The sequence below is a fragment of the Stegostoma tigrinum genome, chromosome 1, assembly GCF_030684315.1.
Source record: "Stegostoma tigrinum isolate sSteTig4 chromosome 1, sSteTig4.hap1, whole genome shotgun sequence".
Taxonomy (NCBI): Eukaryota; Metazoa; Chordata; class Chondrichthyes; order Orectolobiformes; family Stegostomatidae; genus Stegostoma; species Stegostoma tigrinum.
Window position 1 is genome coordinate 162,651,898 of NC_081354.1, and position 21,270 is coordinate 162,673,167.

Consider the following 21,270-nt stretch of genomic DNA (forward strand, 5'->3'; position numbering starts at 1 on the left):
TCAGTCCAGTCTAGTTTTTGGTCAATGGTAACCCTCAGGATGTTAACAGTGGGGATTCAGTGGTTGTGATGTCAAGAGGTTCTCTCTCATGGAGACAGTAATAGCTTGCCACTTGTATGTGTGAATATTACTAACTACGTGTCAATCCAAGCCTGGATGTTGTCCAGGTTTTGCTGCATGTTAACATCCATTACTTCAATTCTTATATGCTTCAGCTTTGCTTGGGCTCCTTGATGTCACACTTGGTAAAATGCAGACTTGATGGGAAGGGCAGTCACTTCAGCATGATGGTAGTGCCATGCTATATAATAGACAATATCCTCATGTGAAAATGGGGCATTATCTCCAGAAGGATTGTATAGTGGTCATTCTGACTGATATGGTCATGGATCAGTGCGGGTGAGGATGAGTTCAAGTACACTTTCCACCTGTTCCTCCTTCGATTTGCTGTAAACTTAGTCTGGCAGCTGTGTCCTTTAGGACCCTGTCAGATTGGTCAGGAATGGGGCTGTCAAGCCACTTACTTTTTTTTTAAGACCTCAGCCCAAATGGCGCCCCCCCCCCCAAAAAAAAAAGTGATGGAAATAGTTTTGAGCAAACTGTTGGGATTAAAGGCTGACAAGTCTTCAAGGTCTAAAGGCTTACAACCTTGGGTGTTTAAAGGAAATGAAAGCAGAGATAGTGGATGCATTGGTTATAATATAGAAAGATCCCAGTGGATTTGAAAAAACACTAATTTAGCACCCTTATTCTGTTGGGAAATCATTAGAATCTGTTATTCAGCAAATGGTATGGTATTTTCTAAATGACCTGCTTAGTGATGTTATCACGCACCTCAGGAACAGCTGGGACCCGAACCCAGGCCCCCTAGGAACACTAGCACTGTGCCAAAAGATTCTCCACCTGCCCCCCTACCCCGCCAAAAGGATATAGTAACAGTACATTTGGAAAGCTAAATCACAATTCATCAGAGGCAGCGTGGTAACTTTGGAGGATAAATTTTATTTGACTAATTTGCTGGATGACTTTTGAAGATGTGACAAGTGAGATGAACAATAGGAGTCCTGCTGATGTAGATCTGGGTTTCCAGAAGACATTTGGCAGGGTGCCACATGAAAGGCAAGATCTCACACAGGTTCATGTAATAAATTTGCTTGGATAGAGAATTGGCTAATCGACAGAAAGCAGAGTGTCAATCTTTTACTGGTTAACAAGCTGTAATAGTCAGTCCCACATAGTTTGGATCATTGGGGTCCCAGCTATTTACAATCTATATTCATGACTCGAGTGCAGAGACAAGATACTATCTCACAACTTTTGCAGATGACACTATAATAGGTGGAAAAGTAGGTTGCAAGAAATAAGAAATTTACAAATAGATATGAATAGTTTAGGTGAATGGGCCAGTATTTAGCAGATGGAGTTTAATGTGGACAAGTGAGGTGATCCTTCTTGGTCAGAAAAATTAAAAGGCAACTTATTATCTAGATGGAGATAAAATTCAAAATTCTTTGGTACAGAGGGAGCTGGGTGTTGTCTTGCATGAATCACAGAAAGCTAGTACACAGGTACATCAGGTAATGAGGGCAAATAGAAATTTGAATTTTTTTTTGTTAAAGGAATGGTGTATAAAAGCAGGGGAGTATTGTTGCAAGGGTACAAGGCATTGGTGAGACCATATTTGGAGAGCTGCATACGGTTTTTTTGGTCCCTTTTCATAGTTTTTAAGTAATTGCATTGGAGGCAGTTCAAACAAGGTTTACTTGGATTCATTCCAGAGATAAACTTGTTTCATGAGGAGAGATTTGAGCAGTTTGGGTCCACCCTCACTAGACTTTAGAAGGATAACTGATTTAATTGAGGCTTAAAAGATGATAAAGGGTTTTAAAAAAGAAAATGTAGAGTGGATGTTTCCCCTTGTGGGGCAATCTTGAACAAGAGGTTGTACTTTTGTCCCTGAGGGGGCTGATTCTAAAACAAGTGAGAAGGAATTGCTGCTCATGGGTCATTTAATCTGTGAAATTCATTACCCCAGAGTGCAGTGGAAACTGAATAAATATAAGGAGACAGACAGACAGACAATTCCAACTGGTAATGGGCTAAAGGGTTATGGGGAGTAAGAACGTGGAGTTGAGATCAAGATGAGATCAGCCATGATCATATGAAATGGTGGAGCAGCTTCGGGCCTACTCCTGGTCCTTGTTTTTATAAGGGATCCAGAACAGTTCACGGTATTCTAGGTGTGGTCTTAACAGTGCCTTGTATCATTTTATCAGAGATAATGGGAACTGCAGCTGCTGGAGAATCCGAGATAACAAAGTGTGCAGCTGGATGAACACTGGAGGCCAAGCAGCATCTTAGGAGCACAAAAACTGACGTTTCGGACCTAGACCTCCCTCCTCACTGAGGACGAATGGTCAGCCTTCAGTAAGGGGCTCACCTTTGTCCCCCTCTACCCACACATTAACCAATACCAGTCACATTTGGACATCGAGCAGTTTTTCCGCCGCCGCCTCCACCTCCACGCTTACTTCTCTAACCGTGAGCCTGACCGCCTTCACCTGCCTCCAACACACACCCTCCTCCTGGACATCACCCCCAGGCCTCCTATCCTCCCTTGACCTCTTCATCTCCAACTGCTGTCAAGACATCAACCGCCTCAACCTCTCCACCCCTCTAGAAAAGTGGATTTCACAAGCTTCAAAATCTTCTCTTCCCCCCCCCCACCCCACTTACATCCCAAAACCAGCCCAGCTTGTCCCTGCCTCCCTAACTTCTTCCTCTCACCTATCCCCTCCTCCCACCTCAAGCCACGCCTCCATTTCCTACCTACCAACCTCATCCCACTCCCTGGACTGACCTATCTCCTCCCTACCTCCCCACCTACACTCACCTCTACAGGCTCCATCCCCGCCTCTTTAACTTTTCTGTCTCCTCTCCACCTATCCTCTCCTCTATCCATCTTCTATCTGCCTCCCCCTCTCTCCCTATTTATTTCAGAATCCCTTCCCCCTCCCCCTTTTCTGATGAAGGGTCTAGGCCCAAAACGTCAGCTTTTGTGCTCGTAAGTTGCTGCTTGGCCTGCCCGCTCCACACTTTGTTACTTTGTATCATTTTAGCAATCTTTCCCTATTTTCAAACTCCATTCCCTTTGACATAAAGGCCAACCTTCCATTTGCCTTCCCCATTACCCACTGAACTTGGATGCTAGTTGCTCGTGATTTATGCGCAAGATCTCCCAAGTTCTTTTGTAGCTTTTGACTGTCACCTCTCATTTGATCAATAATATTCAGCTCCTCTGTTCTTGCTGTCAAACTACCTAACGTCATACTTTCCTATATTGAATTCCATCAGCCAAGTTTTACCCAGGCATTTGATATCACTGCAAAAAAAATGCAGAAATATTCCAGGGGCAGAAGAGAGGGGGGGAAAAAAAAATACCAAATAAAGTACAAGGGAAGCAAATGGGGCTTATTACTTGACTTCCCAACTGTGTCCTCTGCAAACTTGACTTCAGTGCATTCACTTTCCTCATCCAAGTCATAGCGTATATTGTAAAAAAGAAAAAGCCCCAAACATTGATACTGTGGTGCACCATTAGTTACAGATCGCCATTCTGAAAGTCTCTTAGACCAATTTTGTCTTCTGTTACTGAGTCAATTCTCTCTCCATGTTAGTTAATGCACTACCACTGACGCCAGAGGCTCTTATCTTAAGTAGCCTAATCTGTGGTACCTTTCTCAAGCACCCTCTGGAAATCCATCTACTAATTTCCCTTTATCAAACCTGCTTGTTACCTCTTCATAGAATTTTTCCTACATTTATCAGGATGATTTCCCCTTTCTGAAGCCATGCTGACTTTGCTTGATGATATCATTTGTTTCCAAATCCTCTGCTATTGCATTCTTTAAATACTCTAAAGTCTGATTTTTGGGAAACTGGTAAGCCAATTGGCTTTTAGTTAGCGTTTTTTGTTTGTCACCTTCCATTTGTAACTTCGTGCTGCGTTGGTGTTGTCAAATCCTTTAGGACTTTTCTAGAATCTAAGGATCCTTGGAAGGTTACTACCAGTGTGTCCAATAATGCAGTAGATACTACTTATAATATTCTAGAATGGCTCCAGTCAGATCTGGGAGACCCGTCTCCATTTAGCCCCATTTGCTTCCCTTGTACTTTATTTGGTATTTTTTCCCCCCCTCTCTTCTGCCCCTGGAATATTTCTGCATTTTTTTTGGAAGCTTTTAGCATCTTCTAATGTAAAGGCTGAATGCGAAGTGTTTATTCAACTCCTCCGCCGTTTCCTGGTTCCCCACTATTATTTCCCAAGCCTCATTCTCTAAGAGGCCGATGTCCACTTCGGCCTCCTCTTGCATGTACTTCTTCAAAAGAAGCTCTTGCTGTTTATCTTGATATTACTTGCAAAGTTACAATCAGTTTACCTTTCTTTTGATTATCTTTTTTCATTTTCAAAACTGTTTTTCAATGCTCTGACCACCAAACTCTGCCACATGGTATGTGTTTTTTTTTTCAATTTGATGTTATCCTTAACTTCCCTGTTTAATCACAGTTTGCTTATCCCCATGCTAGAATTTTGTGTTGGTCACTAAGGATCATCACCCATTGTGCATTGCCTCCCTTGTTGCTTCCTCCAAGTGTCGCTCAACATGGAGGAGCACTAATTGATCAGCTGAGGGAGCATGGTACGTGGGACTCAGCGGGTTTCTTTGCCTATCTTTAACCACATGCTACAAGTCTTCAATGTTGAGGATACCAAGAACAATCCTCTCTTGCTATGCTGACACCTCTAGGTGTGTCCTGCAATTAGGAAAGGACAAAGAAGGTTAATGAAAACGAATATAGGTCCCTTTACAGTTGGAAACAGGGGCAAGTTGTAATGGGGAACAATGGGATGGCAGACCAATTAAAGACATACATACTCTGCTCTCTCTTTTTTTAATCTGAGGAAGGATTTTCGGGCTTCGTTGGTTGTGCAATGAAGATTTACCACACTGATCCCTGGAAGTGTAGGACTGATATTTGAAGAGCGACTGGATCAATTAGGAATATATCCCTGGAGTTTGGAAGAATGATGGGGTGTCTCAGTAAAACTTTGCAACTTCCAGTAGGACTGGAGAGGGTAAACACAGGGATGTTCCCAATGATCAGGGAGTTCAGATCAAGGGTAGTAATGGCGGGGTGGGGGGGAAGTGGAGGGGTGGGGGGGGGTGGTAGTCCCAATCCTAAGGATACGGGGAATGGGGTCGGTCATTTTGAATTGAAATGAGATATTTCATGAGAGTGGTGAACCTGTGGAATTCTCTACCACAAAAAGTGGTGAAAGCAAAAAGCTGTTTTTAAGAGCCTGATATTAATTGGGGCGAAAGGATTCAAAGGTATTGAGTTGGATAATCCACCATAATTATGTAGAATGGAGAAATGGGGTCAAAGCGCTGAATGATTGCCACCTCCTACTATTGTCCATGTTTCTGTGACATACCCCAAGCAGTATGGTGTGATATCTGGAACATAGATATTATACTATATTAAATATATTATGTACTATATTATGGCTGAGTATAACTAAGGCAGTTGTTTAGTATGTTTTGAGTGACAGTTATCCCAGTTTTCGTACTAGCTCCTACGCAGTAGGGAGGATTTTACAGGATTGACGAGACTAAATTCATGTTTGTCGAGTTTTTTTAAAATACACATGAAGGGTTATGTTCTTGACCTTGACCTTGACCTTGACTGAAGAAAGGAACTTTTACTGCAGCTGTACCAGCCTTTTAATTTCCTCCACCAGCCATCCTTGTGGCCTGTCCTTGATGCAATTGACAAATAGTTTTGCTAATTAGTGGTGTGCTTCCTCATCGTCTCTTTCCTCTGATCATTGTACGAGTGCCTTGTTTACCACCAAGTAGAGCATCCTGTAAAAGGATGCTGCTTTGCTTGTTGATTTTTCACGGCAATTTGTAAACAAATGATCAGTCCTGGAGGTCCAGTTTTTTTTTAGATGCTCATTTTAGATGGAACTTGTGATTTTGTTTGTGCTGCAATTTAAACAATTTTAGAAGTGCACGGTGTGGGTGCGGTGAGGAGAGTCAGTGAGGACACTGTTACTTTTAACTGTGCGCTTGCTGAATCAATACTAAATTCCCCCTGGTCTGCTGTAGTGTGGTAAAGTTAAAAACATTAGTATTTTCATGTAGATGGGGTGACTGTTAAATAAGGGATTGAATTCCTGTAATCAAATATCTAGTGACCATATACTTTTGGCTGACCAGTGATCCGTACAGTTTGCCTTCTGTAATGACGTATACGTAGCTGAAATAAATTGGCATTTTTATCTCTGTATTTACAACATGGTAAAACTAAGCCAAAGACACCAATAATTACTCCAATGGCTCCTAACCAGGCATTTGAATAGTTAATTCCAGATACCTGTTGGTTTTTATTCATCTGTGGGGTGTGGGTGTTGCTGGCTGGCCAGCATTTCTTACCCATCCTTAGCTGCCCTTGAGAAGGTGGTGCTGAGCAACCTTCTCGAACCGCTGCAGTCCTCCTGCTGTGGATTGACCCACAATGCTATTAGGGAGGGAGTTTGGGCTCAGCAACAGTGAAGGAATAACTATATATAGTATCTGTTGCCCTTGTCCTTCGAGACAGTAGTGGTTGTGGGTTTGGAAGGTAGTGTTGAAGGATCTTTGAATTTCTGCCGTGTCTTGTAAATAGTACACTCTGCTACTGAGCATCGGTGGTAAAGGAAGTGGATGCTTGTGGATGTAGTGCCAATCAAGCGGCTGCTTTGTCCTGGATGGTGTCAAGCTTCTTGAGTGTTGGAGCTGTAAACATCCAGGCAAGTGGAGTGTATTCGATCACATTGTTGACTTGTGCCTTGTAGATGGTGGACGTGCTTTGAGAAGTCAGGAGGTGAGTTACTTGCCGCAGTATTCCTATCTATCGCTATCTTACGATACTCAAACACTTTACCGCAGAAAGCTGTGGAGGCAGAGTTCTGCATATTCACAATTCTCTGGCTGAAGAAATTCCTCCTTAGTTCTAATGGGTCCATGCCCTCGGGTCCTAATCTGTCTAATGGAAACATTTCCATGCCCGATCTCTCAAGGCCTCTCAGAATTCCATTAGTTTCAATCAGATCCTCCATTCATCCTTCCAAACTCCATCAAATACAGACCCGGAGTTCTCAACCAGTCCTTTATATGACAAGCCCTTTATCCCCAGGTTCATTCTTGTGAACCTCCTGTGGATCCCCTCCAAGACCAGCACAGCCTTCCTTAGATACAGGGCTCAACACTGCTCGCAATATTCTAAATGTGGTCTGACATGAGCCTTAGCTTCAGCAGCATGTCTCTGCTCTTGTATTCTAGCTCTTTTGAAATGAATGCTAACATTGAAATTGCCCTCCTTGCTGCCAACTGAAGCTGTGTGTTAACCTTAAGAAAACCTTTAACTAGGACTCCCAAGTCCTCCTTGTGCTTCAGATTTCTGAAGCCTTTCCCCATTTAGAAAAAACGTCTCTATCAAAAAGCATAACTCCACACTTTACCATGCTGAATTTCATCTGCCACTTCTTTCCTGACTTGTCCATGCTCTGCAGCCTCCCTGCGTCCTCAGTGCTTCCTGTCCCCCTCTGTATCTTTGTGGCATTTGTAAACTTCCCAACAATGCTCTCCTTTCTTCCATGCAGATTGTTAATGTATAACATGAATAACATGTAGGGTGTGCAGGTTAGATTGATCTTAGTAGGATAATAGGTCGGCACAACATTGTGGGCCGAAAGGTCTGTGCTATACTGTTGTGTTCTGTTCCCACACCACTCGTTTAGCCATGTGTTTACTCCCTAACTTTCTTGTCTCTCTGCCAATTTGATAACGGCTCAGATAATCCAGATATTTCCACTCTTTTGAGGTTTCTTTTTAAACGCAATCCTCTCCCTGGAGAGAGAGAGAGAGAGAGAGAGAGAGATAATGGGAACTGCAGATGCTGGAGATTCCAAGATAATAAAATGTGAGGCTGGATGAACACAGCAGGCCAAGCAGCATCTCAGGAGCACAAAAGCTGACGTTTCGGGCCTAGACCCTTCATCAGAGAGGGGGATGGGGGGAGGGAACTGGAATAAATAGGGAGAGAGGGGGAGGCGGACCGAAGATGGAGAGTAAAGAAGATAGGTGGAGAAGGTGTGGGTGGGGAGGTAGGGAGGGGATAGGTCAGTCCAGGGAAGACGGACAGGTCAAGGAGGTGGGATGAGGTTAGTAGGTAGCTGGGGGTGCGGCTTGGGGTGGGAGGAAGGGATGGGTGAGAGGAAGAACCGGTTAGGGAGGCAGAGACAGGTTGGACTGGTTTTGGGATGCAGTGGGTGGGGGGGAAGAGCTGGGCTGGTTGTGTGGTGCAGTGGGGGGAGGGGATGAACTGGGCTGGTTTAGGGATGCAGTGGGGGAAGGGGAGATTTTGAAACTGGTGAAGTCCACATTGATACCATATGGCTGCAGGGTTCCCAGGCGGAATATGAGTTGCTGTTCCTGCAACCTTCGGGTGGCATCATTGTGGCAGTGCAGGAGGCCCATGATGGACATGTCATCAAGAGAATGGGAGGGGGAGTGGAAATGGTTTGCGACTGGGAGGTGCAGTTGTTTGTTGCGAACTGAGCGGAGGTGTTCTGCAAAGCGGTCCCCAAGCCTCCGCTTGGTTTCCCCAATGTAGAGGGAGCCACACCGGGTACAGTGGATGCAGTATACCACATTGGCAGATGTGCAGGTGAACCTCTGCTTAATGTGGAATGTCATCTAGGGGCCTGGGATGGGGGTGAGGGAGGAGGTGTGGGGATAAGTGTAGCATTTCCTGCGATTGCAGGGGAAGGTGCCGGGTGTGGTGGGGTTGGAGGGCAGTGTGGAGCGAACAAGGGAGTCACGGAGAGAGTGGTCTCTCCGGAAAGCAGACAGGGGAGGGGATGGAAAAATGTCTTGGGTGGTGGGGTCGGATTGTAAATGGCGGAAGTGTCGGAGGATAATGCGTTGTATCCGGAGGTTGGTAGGGTGGTGTGTGAGAACGAGGGGGATCCTCTTGGGGCGGTTGTGGCGGGGGCGGGGTGTGAGGGATGTGTCGCGGGAAATGCGGGAGACGCGGTCAAGGGCGTTCTCAATCACCGTGGGGGGGAAGTTGCGGTCCTTAAAGAACTTGGACATCTGGGATGTGCGGGAGTGGAATGTCTTATCGTGGGAGCAGATGCGGCGGAGGCGGAGGAATTGGGAATAGGGGATGGTCTGTTGGAACCCTTTTTTGATCAAGACTCGCCTGCAATTACCCTCTAGATCTGGTCTCCCAAACAAACGGTAGATTGTCTTGGACTGTTTGTTTATTTTCCTTTTTACTAGCTGTTTCCTGAAGCTCTCAAAACATTTCCAGTTCATTATTCCCAGTTCACAACACCAAACCAAAATTGTTAAAAGATTCAAAATAATGAAAATTCATGGAATCTTAACATTTCCCACTTTTTTTTTTAAACAAAAAGAGGCTGTAGGCTTCGGATGTGCCTGTATTTATTGCTGATCCCTAACTGTTCTTGAGAAACTGGCAGTGAACTGCTTTTGTCTACATGTCAGGCGGAACATTTGCCTTGTGGAAGCTGCAAGCTCTGCTGTGGTGGTGCCGTGCAACGTGTGTGAGAAACCATTTGGAATAAGATGGAAGACCAATTCCCTGGTGTACCTTTCTTCAGGAAGGCTTCTGTGATCTTGAAGGGTGGTAAAATTTAGCCGTCCTACAATGTTCAGTCACACCCAGTAATTTCAAGTGAGTCTTGATCGGGTTACTTCCCTCCACAGGTGCCTCCAGTGGCTGAGATTCTGTATGGGAGCCTGTCTACTCCATTATGTTTGTAGAAGTAACACATTGTCAATTTTATTTCACGTTACAGTATTGGTCTTATGGGAACCTATTCAATGTTTGAGCAATAAAGTCCCAGGATTACTGTCCCACCAGCTGGATCTAAACTTGAATAAAAAAAGTGAGAGCTGATTGCATTATTAAGCTAGCCCAGAGCTCACTTTTGCCTGAAGTCTCTGCTGTTTTCAAACCTTTGTGATGAGATTAAGTTCCTTTAAAGACCATTTTTTTTTGGATAACGGAGCCCTTAATTATTGGGGCTTTCTCTTCTACTTTCAGTGAATCGACCAAATAGCTGAAATTTGAATAAAGTAATTGTGACTTACATTTAATGTGCGCACAGCATTATTCAGTGTTTTTTTTTGAAACTTGTTGTTCTAGTCATGGCTTCTGTTTCTAACCTTAGGTCTGGTGCTTGGTCAGGTCAGCACTCCAGTTGTCCCTATGGCTGCACTCACTTCTACACTGGTAACTAACTCACTTAATGTGACTGGCTTCAACACCACCACCAGCACAATATCTGGAATTGACATCGCATCAACTCTCATACCAGGGACTGTCACATCGGGAATTTCAAATTGTACAACTTTGAACACCTCTAATTGTGCGATGTGTTCCGCAGGGCATTTCTCCAATAATGGCAAGTACCTTTTATTTACGTAGTTACGAGTGTTTTTTTTTGTCCAAGTTTTAAACAACTGTGTACTTGTCTTTTTTTTAATCACTCCCATGAACGAATGTTATTATGGAGTCATGGTCATACAGCACAGAAACAGGCTCTTTGGCCCAACTCATCGATGTCGACTATGTTTCCTGTTTGCTTGTGCTGGGCCTATTTACCTCTAAATCTTTCCTATTCCTGTATCCGTCCCAATGCCTTTTTAAATGTTGTAATTGTACCTGCCTCTACCACTTCCTCTAGCAGCTTGTTCCTTACATGCACCATCTTCTGTGTGTGAAAGTTGACCCTCAGGTCTATAAATCTTTCCCCTCTCGACCTTAAATGTATGCCCTTTACTTTTGTACCTCCTCGACCCTGGGGAGAAAAGACCTTGGCTATTCACCCTATCCATGCCCCTCATGACCTTAATGTTACCCTTCAGCTTCCTGCACTGCAGGGGGTTTTAAAAAGTCCCAGCATATACTTTATAACTCAAACTTTCCAGCCTCAGTAAATCTCTCTTTTTTTTTGTTAATAACATGTTTCATTCCAGCCTGTTCCATTTCATTCTTTCAGCATATTTGCTTTGCTGTGACTGTTGCTCTACTTCAGGTCTCCCTGAAAGCACAACTATAATTTGTTTAGGACCATCCTAATGCCACATTAGTGATCTATGGGAACCCAATCCTGTGAAATCTCTTCTGAAGAGGCCTATTAGACTCTGTTAGCTCTGTTTCTTTCTCCACAAGTGCTGCTAGACCAGCTGGGTTTCTGAGATTTTTTTTTTTGGTCTTTTGCCTCTGAAATCCTTACCTGAGCATCTGATCTAGGAACGCAAGATCAGGAATATCATAGAGTCCCTACAATGTGGAAATAGGCTATTAGGCCCATCCAGTCCACACTGATCCTCTGAAGAGTGTCCAATCCAGACCAACCAAATGTCCCCCAAAATCCCTGTAACCCTGAATTTCCCATGGCTGATCCACTTTGCCTAATATAGAGATGTACAGCATGGAAGCAGACATTTCATTCCATCTCATCCCTGCGGAACAGATATCATAAACAAAATCTAGTCCCATTTGCCAGCATCCTTCTAAACTCTTCCCACTTGTGTACCCATCCAGATGCCTTTTAAATGTTGCAATTGTACCAGCCTCCTCCACTTCCTTTGGCAGCTCATTCCGTACACGCACCACGCTCTGCGTAGAAAAAGTTGCCCCTTGGGTCCCTTTCAAATCTTTCCCCTCTCTCTTACCATAAACCTATGCCCTCTAGTTTTGGACTCTCTAATTCTGGGGAAAAGACCATGTCTATTCACTCTATCCATGCCCCTTTTTATAACCCTATAAACCTCCATAAAGTCACTCCTCAGCCTCTGACATCCAGGGAAAATAGCCCCAGCCTATTCAGCCTCTCCTCAGCTCAGAGCCGCCAACCATGGCAGCATCCTCAAATCTTTTCTGAACCCTCAAGTTTCACAACATCCTTCCGAGACTAGAATTGTACACAGTACTCCAAAAGTGGCCGAACCAATGTTGTTGTGTACAGCCGCAATGTGACCTCCCAACCCGTACTCCATGCGCTGAACAATAACTAAACAATAGTGTACCAAACCGTGCCTTCATTATCCTACCTACCTGTGACTCCACTTTCAAGGAATCTTTGGCCTGTGGGAGGAAACCCTTGCAAATGCAGGGAGAACGTGCAAAGTTCTGGCCTCGGGTGACTGCCGGTCTGAATCAAACTTGGGTCCCTGGCACTGTGAAGCAGCAGTGTGAACTGCTGAGCCAGCATGTTGCTCCAAGGAGGAGTGGGTGATTCAATGTCTTAGACGTGTTCTGTCAACCCATTAGATCATGTTTCAGCAGAATTTGAGAAAATTTATGGGAGCACTAACTTGCCGAACTGTTCTGAATTTGAACTTCCACTGTTGACACGGATTTTCTAACGTGTTAGCTATATTGATGATGCTAAGTAGTCTTTTATATTTCAAGCAAAACTTGATGGTTATTGATCTGACTAACTATACTTCTGTTTCACTTTCAAGGGTCCTTGAACTGTTCCTGCTGTTCTGACGGGTTCTGCCTTGCTCTTGAAGACTGCCTCAGCTGTCCGCAGGGTTACTTCCAATCTCAGGCTGGACAGATGACATGTTTGCCTTGTTCAAAAGGTGCTCATGCAAAGTAAGTACATGGACAAGAACCAATAACCACGCATTGAGCTTCCTCTGACCCCTTGGCAGTGACCTCCCACCCCTTCATGTGAGGTCACATAGTGTGTTGGGCTCATTGTCCCTCTGGTCAATGGAGCTGAGCTCTATTCCTTCATTTTTTTTCCCCTCTCGCCACCCATGTTTAATTGTCCTTCCCCGTGCCACTGAGGCTCTGCTAAGTCAGTCAATGAATCATAATTGGTTAAGAGTATGGTGTAGTCATTTGTTTGTGTTGATCATAAGTTATGGGAACAGCTGGTGAGGTTTTAGCTGGCTGTTTCTGTTACTGAAACAACTATCACATTGGTCTTTGAGTGGGGGGAGAAAGGAGAAATGATTGAACAGCTTTATTTGTCTATAAATTTGGTATCAGGAAAAACATTTGCTTAACCTTGGAATAAAACAACTAAGCTAATGACTAGATATTTGAGAGACTGATTGCTGAAGAGTACAGGGGATGGTCAACGAGGGTCAGCAAAATGATGAAAATGTTATAGAAATGTATCTCGACCACAACCCATGCCATCACCTCTTACACAGATCAGGAACTGAAGCAGATTCTACTGGACTCCCTTTCAAGTGAGTCTGTTACAAGTTGAACTGATTAATAAGCTGTATTAAATTTTTTTTTTGGTGGGAAGCCTTTGGTTTCCTGAAGGTGTGCCTTTAGTTTGAAGTTATGAGCAGTGCTCTTGTGTTTTTCCATCTGTTACATCTCTACAATGACTTCGGGACGTTTGCCTTGGGTCAAGTAATTAGGCATTTGCAAGACTGCAACTGCAGACTGGAAATGGATGGCTATGATCCACATTATTGAATTAACATACACACATGATGTTGGAATGTGAATTTATCTGAGATCAAACTGGGGTCATGACTGTGTTTTAGGAATTTGAACATTATTAAAAAACTAGAGTTCACCACCTCCCCAATTTTGTATTGAAATACTATTTTCACAAACGCCTTGCACCCATGTGTTGTGCTGAGGGAGTCAGTTTGTAATACAACATTTCTATTATCTTAGTAGACATTGTTAGGTCCCGTCATGAGTTGATCAAAGAAGAGGACTTGAACTCGGTACATGAATGCTGCAGTCTCAGATTTTTGCAGTAATGTGATGAGGAAATCTTGTCTGTGCCTTTGTTGTCTCCAGAGTCAACTATTTTAAACCCCTCCTGGCTGACCTTCTGTTTTCAGTGCGCCATAAGCTTGAGCTCGTTATTCCAGTCTGAACTCAGCCAAATCCTATTCACTCATCATTGCAGTGTTTGATGGCCTTTAATTGGATCTTGATCTGGCAGCAGCCTGAGCTTCAAGTTTCCCCATTGCCTGTCCTTCACTACAACTCTAAGAATGCTGTGGTCATTATTCCACCATTTGATGTCCGTATCATGAGTTAACTGGGTTCTAAACCCTTCTCCATATAAAAGATCAGTAGAAGGGAAAAGTGCTGCCTTCTGCTAAAGTTTAGTACTTGGCATGTCTGCAGGCATGTACTGAAGTGGTTTCTGCCATGTCTAATGTGTTCATCTGAGTATTTGTCAGGTGGTATAAATATTTAAATGCTGGAAGCCGGAAACACACACAATAAAACCTTTTCAGACTGTTCCATCATAGATGGCAGTGTTATTAAAAAGCAATTAGCTGTAAGTCAAGCATTTAATTTTGTGCTGTGGGGTAAATTTCTTGGCAGTTCAAAACTCACCCAGCCAGCATCAGGTTTTAATCGTGATTTCAGATGAACCTGTTGGACTATAACCTGACGTCATGTGGCTTCAGACTTTGTCCACCCCAGTCCAACACTGGTACCTCCACACTTGCCAGCCTTCATTAATGATACATTGTAGATGGTTGAATTTTATTTTTTTTAAAAATTGGCTTGTTGCCACTTACTTCCTGAGTTAAAGTTCAGCTCTTCCTGATTTAATTTGATTTATTGATGCGTTACGTTGCAAAATATAGTGAGACATACAGAGCAGTGTCGCCATTCTCTGGTGCCATCTTTAAAACAAAACTAAACCAAAACACAGAATATAAAGTATAAAGGAAGTGTCCAAATTTACAGCCTTAGTTGTATACCATAAATAATATCAGTCATTTGGCCTCTTTAACCTGCTCTGTCATTCAATAGGATCATGGCTGATCCAACATTCCGCATGATCACTGTCCTACTCTTTCCCAGTAACCCATGATTTTCCCAACTGATCAGGAATCTCTTTTGTGCTTTATCAATCTACAGACAGGAGGGAAGGATTCATCATATGGTAAAGTGGATTCAAAACATGGTTTAGATTGAGAGTTTATTACACAACAATCTGTGAGACATCATCACAATTGACTAACTTCTTTTGTAAGTTTTCTTACTATTTTAATATTTTTAAGCTCTAATGTAATAATTTGATATTTATTCTTGCAGTTCCACAGGGAGCACAGAATGCCAATCATGTGAATCTGGATTTTATGCCAATGAAACTGGTTCAAAATTGTGCAGACCCTGCCTTCCAGGTAGAAGTGCACTATTGCTGCTACGCTAGAGTTCAATAATGATTGGAATGCAGATGTTTAATAATACTGAAATGTTACTGTCTTGTGCTTTTTTTTCTTCTTTACTTCCTCCTTCCATTTACATTTCATATGAGGTAAACCACAATACTGTAGATTTAACTTCAGCTGATGTGTGCAGCAAAAGTCAATATTGAAATAGACTTTTGTGTTTACTCAAAGCATCATCAAGGTAAAATAAAGGAATAGAGTTTGCAATCGAACTTACTGTTGCATTGTGCTTTTACTTCCTGATTGTGAAATATCTCAAAGCATAGACTAGATCCTCTGGCCAAAATATTTAGATATTCCCCAAATGGAGAAGTCATTTCTTAGGAATCTGCCTTTTGGGAAATCTTAGGATCCTTTTCTTTTTAGATCTACCTCCAGTGAGATTTATATATTTTATATTTTGAGCCACCGTCGCGTGGTTGTGGTTGCTACACAGATGGACATCTGCATCAAAACCTTCCATTTGTTGTTGATCAATACAGTGTGGAGCTGGAGGAACACAGCAGGGCTCCATCTAGTCACAGCTACCTCTGCACATTTAAACCAAACAGACTGAACAGATTTTGTTTTCTTGTTCATAGAATCTTAGAAACCAAAATCATTTGGCCCTTTGTACCAGCACATGAGAGAGTTCTATAGCTCCACTCTCCTTTTTAACCAATTCGTCTTCAATATGAATATTGCCCTTAGGAAAGCTTTTTTATATTGAATTGCTCCTACAATCCTTTTTAGGCAGTGTATGCCAGATTATGAAGTTTTTTTTAATTCTCCTGATTTTTCACTTTTGTTTTAATTTTAATCCGAGATTACTGATCGTCCTGCCAGTGCAGCTAACTTCTGTAGACCATATCTTAAAATTCTTCATCATTCTTTTTGTAACAACGGTAACCCCTGAATCTTTACTGTTTTAAGAACCATTTTTTAGTCCCTGCTGCCAGTGAAGCTTGCTCTGCTACTTTGAATAATATCATGGCTGACCTTCCAACTGTCCTCTTCTGCTTTATCCATGTAGCCTTTGGTTTTCCCCCAACTCCCCAAACTACTCTGATCAATTGCATTCCAGAATACGATCGGAATGCAACTTGGTTGAAAGTTCCAAGTTTCAAAATTCCAAGCTTCACAATCCCCCTGCAGGAATAACATCTTTTCATTCTAAATGGCTGATCCCTTTATCTGATATGGATGTGTGTGACATTTAGCATGCATGATATCCACTACGGACCTCTGTTAAGCAGCACAGGGTCCCATTTATTTGTTTTAAAAAATGGTGTTATTGTCTCTCCTGCAATTCCTTTTGGGTTTATTTATCTTCCCTGTACCTGTCTTTTTAAAGTGACATTGCTTATTTGTACTGAGTCTTCTTTTTCCTGCCCTCCCACTCCCCCATTTTGAAGGAAGGTGCATTAGTTGATACCTCCTGCAATAATGAGTGACCAATGATTTAACAGACACACTGATCCTCGTGCAGTCTGGATGATTCCATTGAAATTATGAACTGGATGAGAACTTGCTATGTTCGCCTACCACCAGTGGGTTTGAAGGTGCTCAAATAAAATCTAGTGGATGACCATTTCACTGACCAGTCTGAGCTTCTGCAGGGCAGGTGGAGGTGTCTGGTAGCTTGCCTGTCCATTGACCAGTTAGCCCCTGAGAGGACAATTAATGGTTACTTGAGAGTCTCTTGCTACTGTCACCAGCAATTTACCCATTTGGGAGAGCGGTGGGGGTCTGTGCGTGTGCAGACCTGGCCATACAAGAACCGACTTCAAAACATATGGCTGGGTTGGGAAAGGAGGCTGCTTTTGCGGCTCCCTAGGTCCTTTAGAGGCGTGCTGCTCTCCTGAAAGTGAGCTCTCTTCCCTTGACCCCGGTTTGCTTGTGCTGTTCTTCATTGGGGGCTGCTTGTAATTCCTAGCCATCATTGTCAGAGGTACTATTGGCTCCATGTACCAACAGCTCTTTTAAGGCGTGATTCCTTCCTGACAAAGCATCATGTCAAATGGAATTAGTGCTGCCAGCCTATCCTGCCATGTAAAATTGCCCAGGGCGATCATGTGCACACTGTTTAACTAGGCATTGCCACTATGGTACCTGATCTTTCACTGGACTTGTCAATTTATGTAATGTCATTTCTAACTGGAATATATTTCCATGAACATGAGCCAATTGCGTCCAACTCGACATATTCAGAGTGCACACTAAAAATCTACATTTCACAGGTTACTTTTCGGAGATGAATGCTACTGGGTGTGAGCCCTGTTCTCAAGGATTATTTTGCAAGTAAGTACTATGTGTGTATATCTGTAGAATCATGTCAGTAGAGTTGTTAATTTGTGAATTCCTGGTGGGTGCTAAATCAGCTAATTTCTGCTCACTTGGTAGTTGAGCTATGCAAAATTAAATCTCCTTTCACATGATGTATTTTAAAGTATTAATGCAGCATCACTTTTTAAGCCCAAAAATCATCTAGAACTGATGATGGCTTAATGAAGTATTGAAACCTCCCATGCTGCTCCCTGAAAATCTCGGATGACCCATTTAAGTCCTGGTGGAAATGCCTGTGTTTTAGGCCACAAGGTTATAGGAGCAGAATCGGGCTGTTCAGCCCATCTCGTCTCCATCATTTGATCATGGCTGATTTTATATTTCTCAAACTCATTCTCCTACCTTCTCCTTGTAACCTTTTGATCCCCTTGCTAATCAAGAACTTTGTCCATCTGTCTTGAACACACTCAATAACTTGGCATCCACAGCCTTCTGTGTTAATCACTTCCACAAAGTCAACATCTTGTGGCTGAAGAAGTTTACTGCATCTTGGTTCTAAAGAGATGCCCCTTCATTCTGAGGCTGTGCCCTCTGGTCCTAGTCTGTGTCTCAAGAGAAAACATCATCTTCATGTCCACCCCATCCACTCTATTGATATCCTGTAAGTTTCAATGAGATTTCCACCCACCTCCTACCCCAAACTCCATCAATGACAGTCTTAAAGTCCTCATGACTAGCTCCACATCCCCCGGATTATTTTAGTACTACTGCTCTTGACCATCTGCAACATCAGCACTTCCACCTTTGAATACAAGGCCCAAAACTGCTCCCAATATTCCAAATGAGGTCTTTATACAGCCTCATCCGTACATCCCAACACAAGCTTTCCCACACTGTAAGATAATAAAATGTGAGGCTGGATGAACACAGCAGGCCAAGCAGCATCTCAGGAGCACAAAAGCTGACGTTTCGGGCCTAGACCCATTGTATTCTGTCTACCACTTTGCCGACTCTCCTAGCCTGTCCAGCCTTCCACAGCCTCCTGCTTCCTCAACACTACCTGTCTATCCACCTATCTTTGTGTGATCTGCAAAGTTAGCAACAATGCTGTCAGTTCCATTGTCCAGATTGTTAATGTATAACGTGAAAAGTTGTGGACCCAACGCTGGCCTTTGCAGTCCTCCACTAGTCACCAGCTGCCTTCCTGAAAATTGTCCTTTATTTCCAGTTAGCCAATCTGCTGTCCATGTCAGTATCATGCCCCTAACAGCATGAGCTCCTATCTTATTTCGCAGCCTCTTACTTGGCACCTTGTTAAAGGCTGTCTGGAAGTCCAAAAGATCATGACTACTGGCTCGCTTGTCTATAAGACCACAAGACATAGGAGTGGAAGTAAGGCCATTTGGCCCAGCAAATCCACTCTGCCATTTAAATCATGGCTGGGCATTTCGACTCCACTTCCCTGCACTCTCCCCGTAGCCCTTGATTCCTTGTGAGATCAAGAATTTGTCGATCTCTGCCTTGAAGGCATCCAACGTCCCGGTCTCCACTGCTCTCTGTGGCAATGAATTCCACAAGCCCACCACTCTCTGGCTGAAGAAATGTCTCCTCATTTCAATTTTAAATTTACCCCTCTAATTTTAAAGCTGTGCCCATGGATCCTCGTCTCCCCACCTAACGGAAACAACTTCTCAGCGTCCACCCCTTCTAAACCATTAGCATGTTACCACCTCAAAGGATTCTAGCAGCTTTGTCAGGCATGACCTCCTTTGAAACAGTGCTGACTCAGCCCTATTTTACATGCCCTTGCAAGTATTTTGTCATCTCATTAATAATGAATTCTAAAATCTTACTCATGATGAAGTCAGCCTAACTGGCCTAAAATTTCAGGTCCTCTGCCTCCCTTTCTTCATAGAGAACATAGAACACTACAACGCCATACAGGCTCTTTGGCCCTCGTTTTGCCGACCTGTGAAACAAAACTGAAGCCCATCTAACCTACGCTATTCCATCATCATCCATATGTTTATCCAATGACCATTTAAATGCCCTTAAAGTTGGTGAGTCTACCACTGTTGCAGGCAGGGCATTCCATGCCCTTACTACTGAGTAAAGAACCTACCTCTGACATCTGTCCTATATCTATCACCCCTCAATTTAAAGCTATGTCCTGTCGTGCTTGCCTTCAACAGGACTGTTTCGATAGCCTTAGTGAATAAATAGGTAAGAACATCGTGGAGAGGATATAATGGGGGTAAAAATGTGAAGTTATCCACTTTGATAGGAATAATAAATAAGACCATAAGAGACCATAAATGTGCAAGTTCGTCCTTAGATGGCCAGATGTTAGAAAGGGGGGTGATGTACAAAAGGATCTGTATCCTTGTTGATTAGTCACTTGGTTAGATAGTATCTGGACAGTACTGTAAGCGGTTTTGGTCTCCTTATCTCAAGAAAGATGACGTTGCTATAGAGGGAATGCAATAAAGGTTCACCAGACTCATTCCCAGGACTCTCCTATGAAGAGAGATTGGGCAAACTGAACTTGTTCTTTCGAGCTCAGAAGAATGACAGATGATTGTATTAAACCATGCAAAATGCATAAAGAAATAGACAGAGTGAAGACAAGAAAAGTGTCTGCCCTGGTTGGAGAGTCTGGAACCAGGGATCACCATTTCTGAATCTAGGGATGCCAGTTGTGTCCAGGATTAGATCTTTCTTTTGGTTACCTCGTTGCATTGTAAATGTTTGGAATTCTCCATTATGGGGGGCTGTGGAAGTTCAGCCTTTGAGTATATTTAAGGGAGAGATTGGATTTCTGATTACCAGTGGCATGCAGGGCTATGGGGGTGGGATGTGTAAATTGGCCACAGTGAAGTGTTCAATCAAGATTTGGACCATGTTTGGAGGAAGGGTCACCGGGCCTGAAATGTTAACTGTTTTTTTTCTTAGCACCTCCAGCAGCACCTGTGAAGCTTTCTCAGCAACTTTATTTTAGTTCCTGATTTACAGCATCCACAGTTCTTTCGGTTTTGATTTATTTTATCGCCTGAAACCCTCCTGTTTTGATCCTGCTGTAACCTCCCTTCCTTGCTACCCCACCTTTTGCTTTGCTCCCTCTGCTATGTAAAGCTAGTTGAGGCACGCTCCACATAAGCGAGATAGTAAAAATGTAACTAGTACTCGAGGCTTGAGATTCCACTATATTTTTTTAAACTGAGCCCAGTGTGCCTGCCGTCATTTAAATGTTTAGGCTCTGTCTTTGTGATAGCCTGTTTTCAGGCTAGTGTGTGTAAAAATTTTTTTAAACTTCCTTTTCAGTGCAACACAATGTGACAAGTGTACAGCGTGCCCTGGTGGAGAGGAGGCTCTGACTACAGCAGCAACAGAGTGCACACCATGTCGACCAGGTATAGGCGGAGAATGTGGTGGGGTAGAAAGTAGGCCATTCAGCTTGCTCCTATCATTCAGAAAGACCATGGTTAATCAGTACCCTGGTTGCGCTTCCTCCTCATAGTTTTGAATGCTGAAAGGATCAAAATATCAGATATACAGCATGGAAATTTAACTGGTTCTCAAACATTCAATGTTTTGGCCTCAACTGCTTTCTGTGGCACCAGTCTGAAACAACTATTGAACTAAGCTAATCCCATTTTGCACCATTTGGCCCGTAGCC

At 43.2% G+C, this 21,270-nt stretch overlaps 1 protein-coding gene across 1 annotated transcript in view; it reads left to right on the top strand.

Annotated features, from left to right (window-relative positions):
* Positions 1-21,270, top strand: part of LOC125466968 (tumor necrosis factor receptor superfamily member 4-like) — a 51,777-nt gene that overhangs the window by 18,928 nt on the left and 11,579 nt on the right. The window contains exons 3-7 of the mRNA XM_048562620.2: positions 10,310-10,543; positions 12,612-12,747; positions 15,193-15,281; positions 17,549-17,609; positions 20,916-21,004. Of these exons, the coding sequence (XP_048418577.1) occupies positions 10,310-10,543; positions 12,612-12,747; positions 15,193-15,281; positions 17,549-17,609; positions 20,916-21,004 (609 nt within the window). The remainder of the gene's footprint in view (positions 1-10,309; positions 10,544-12,611; positions 12,748-15,192; positions 15,282-17,548; positions 17,610-20,915; positions 21,005-21,270) is intronic.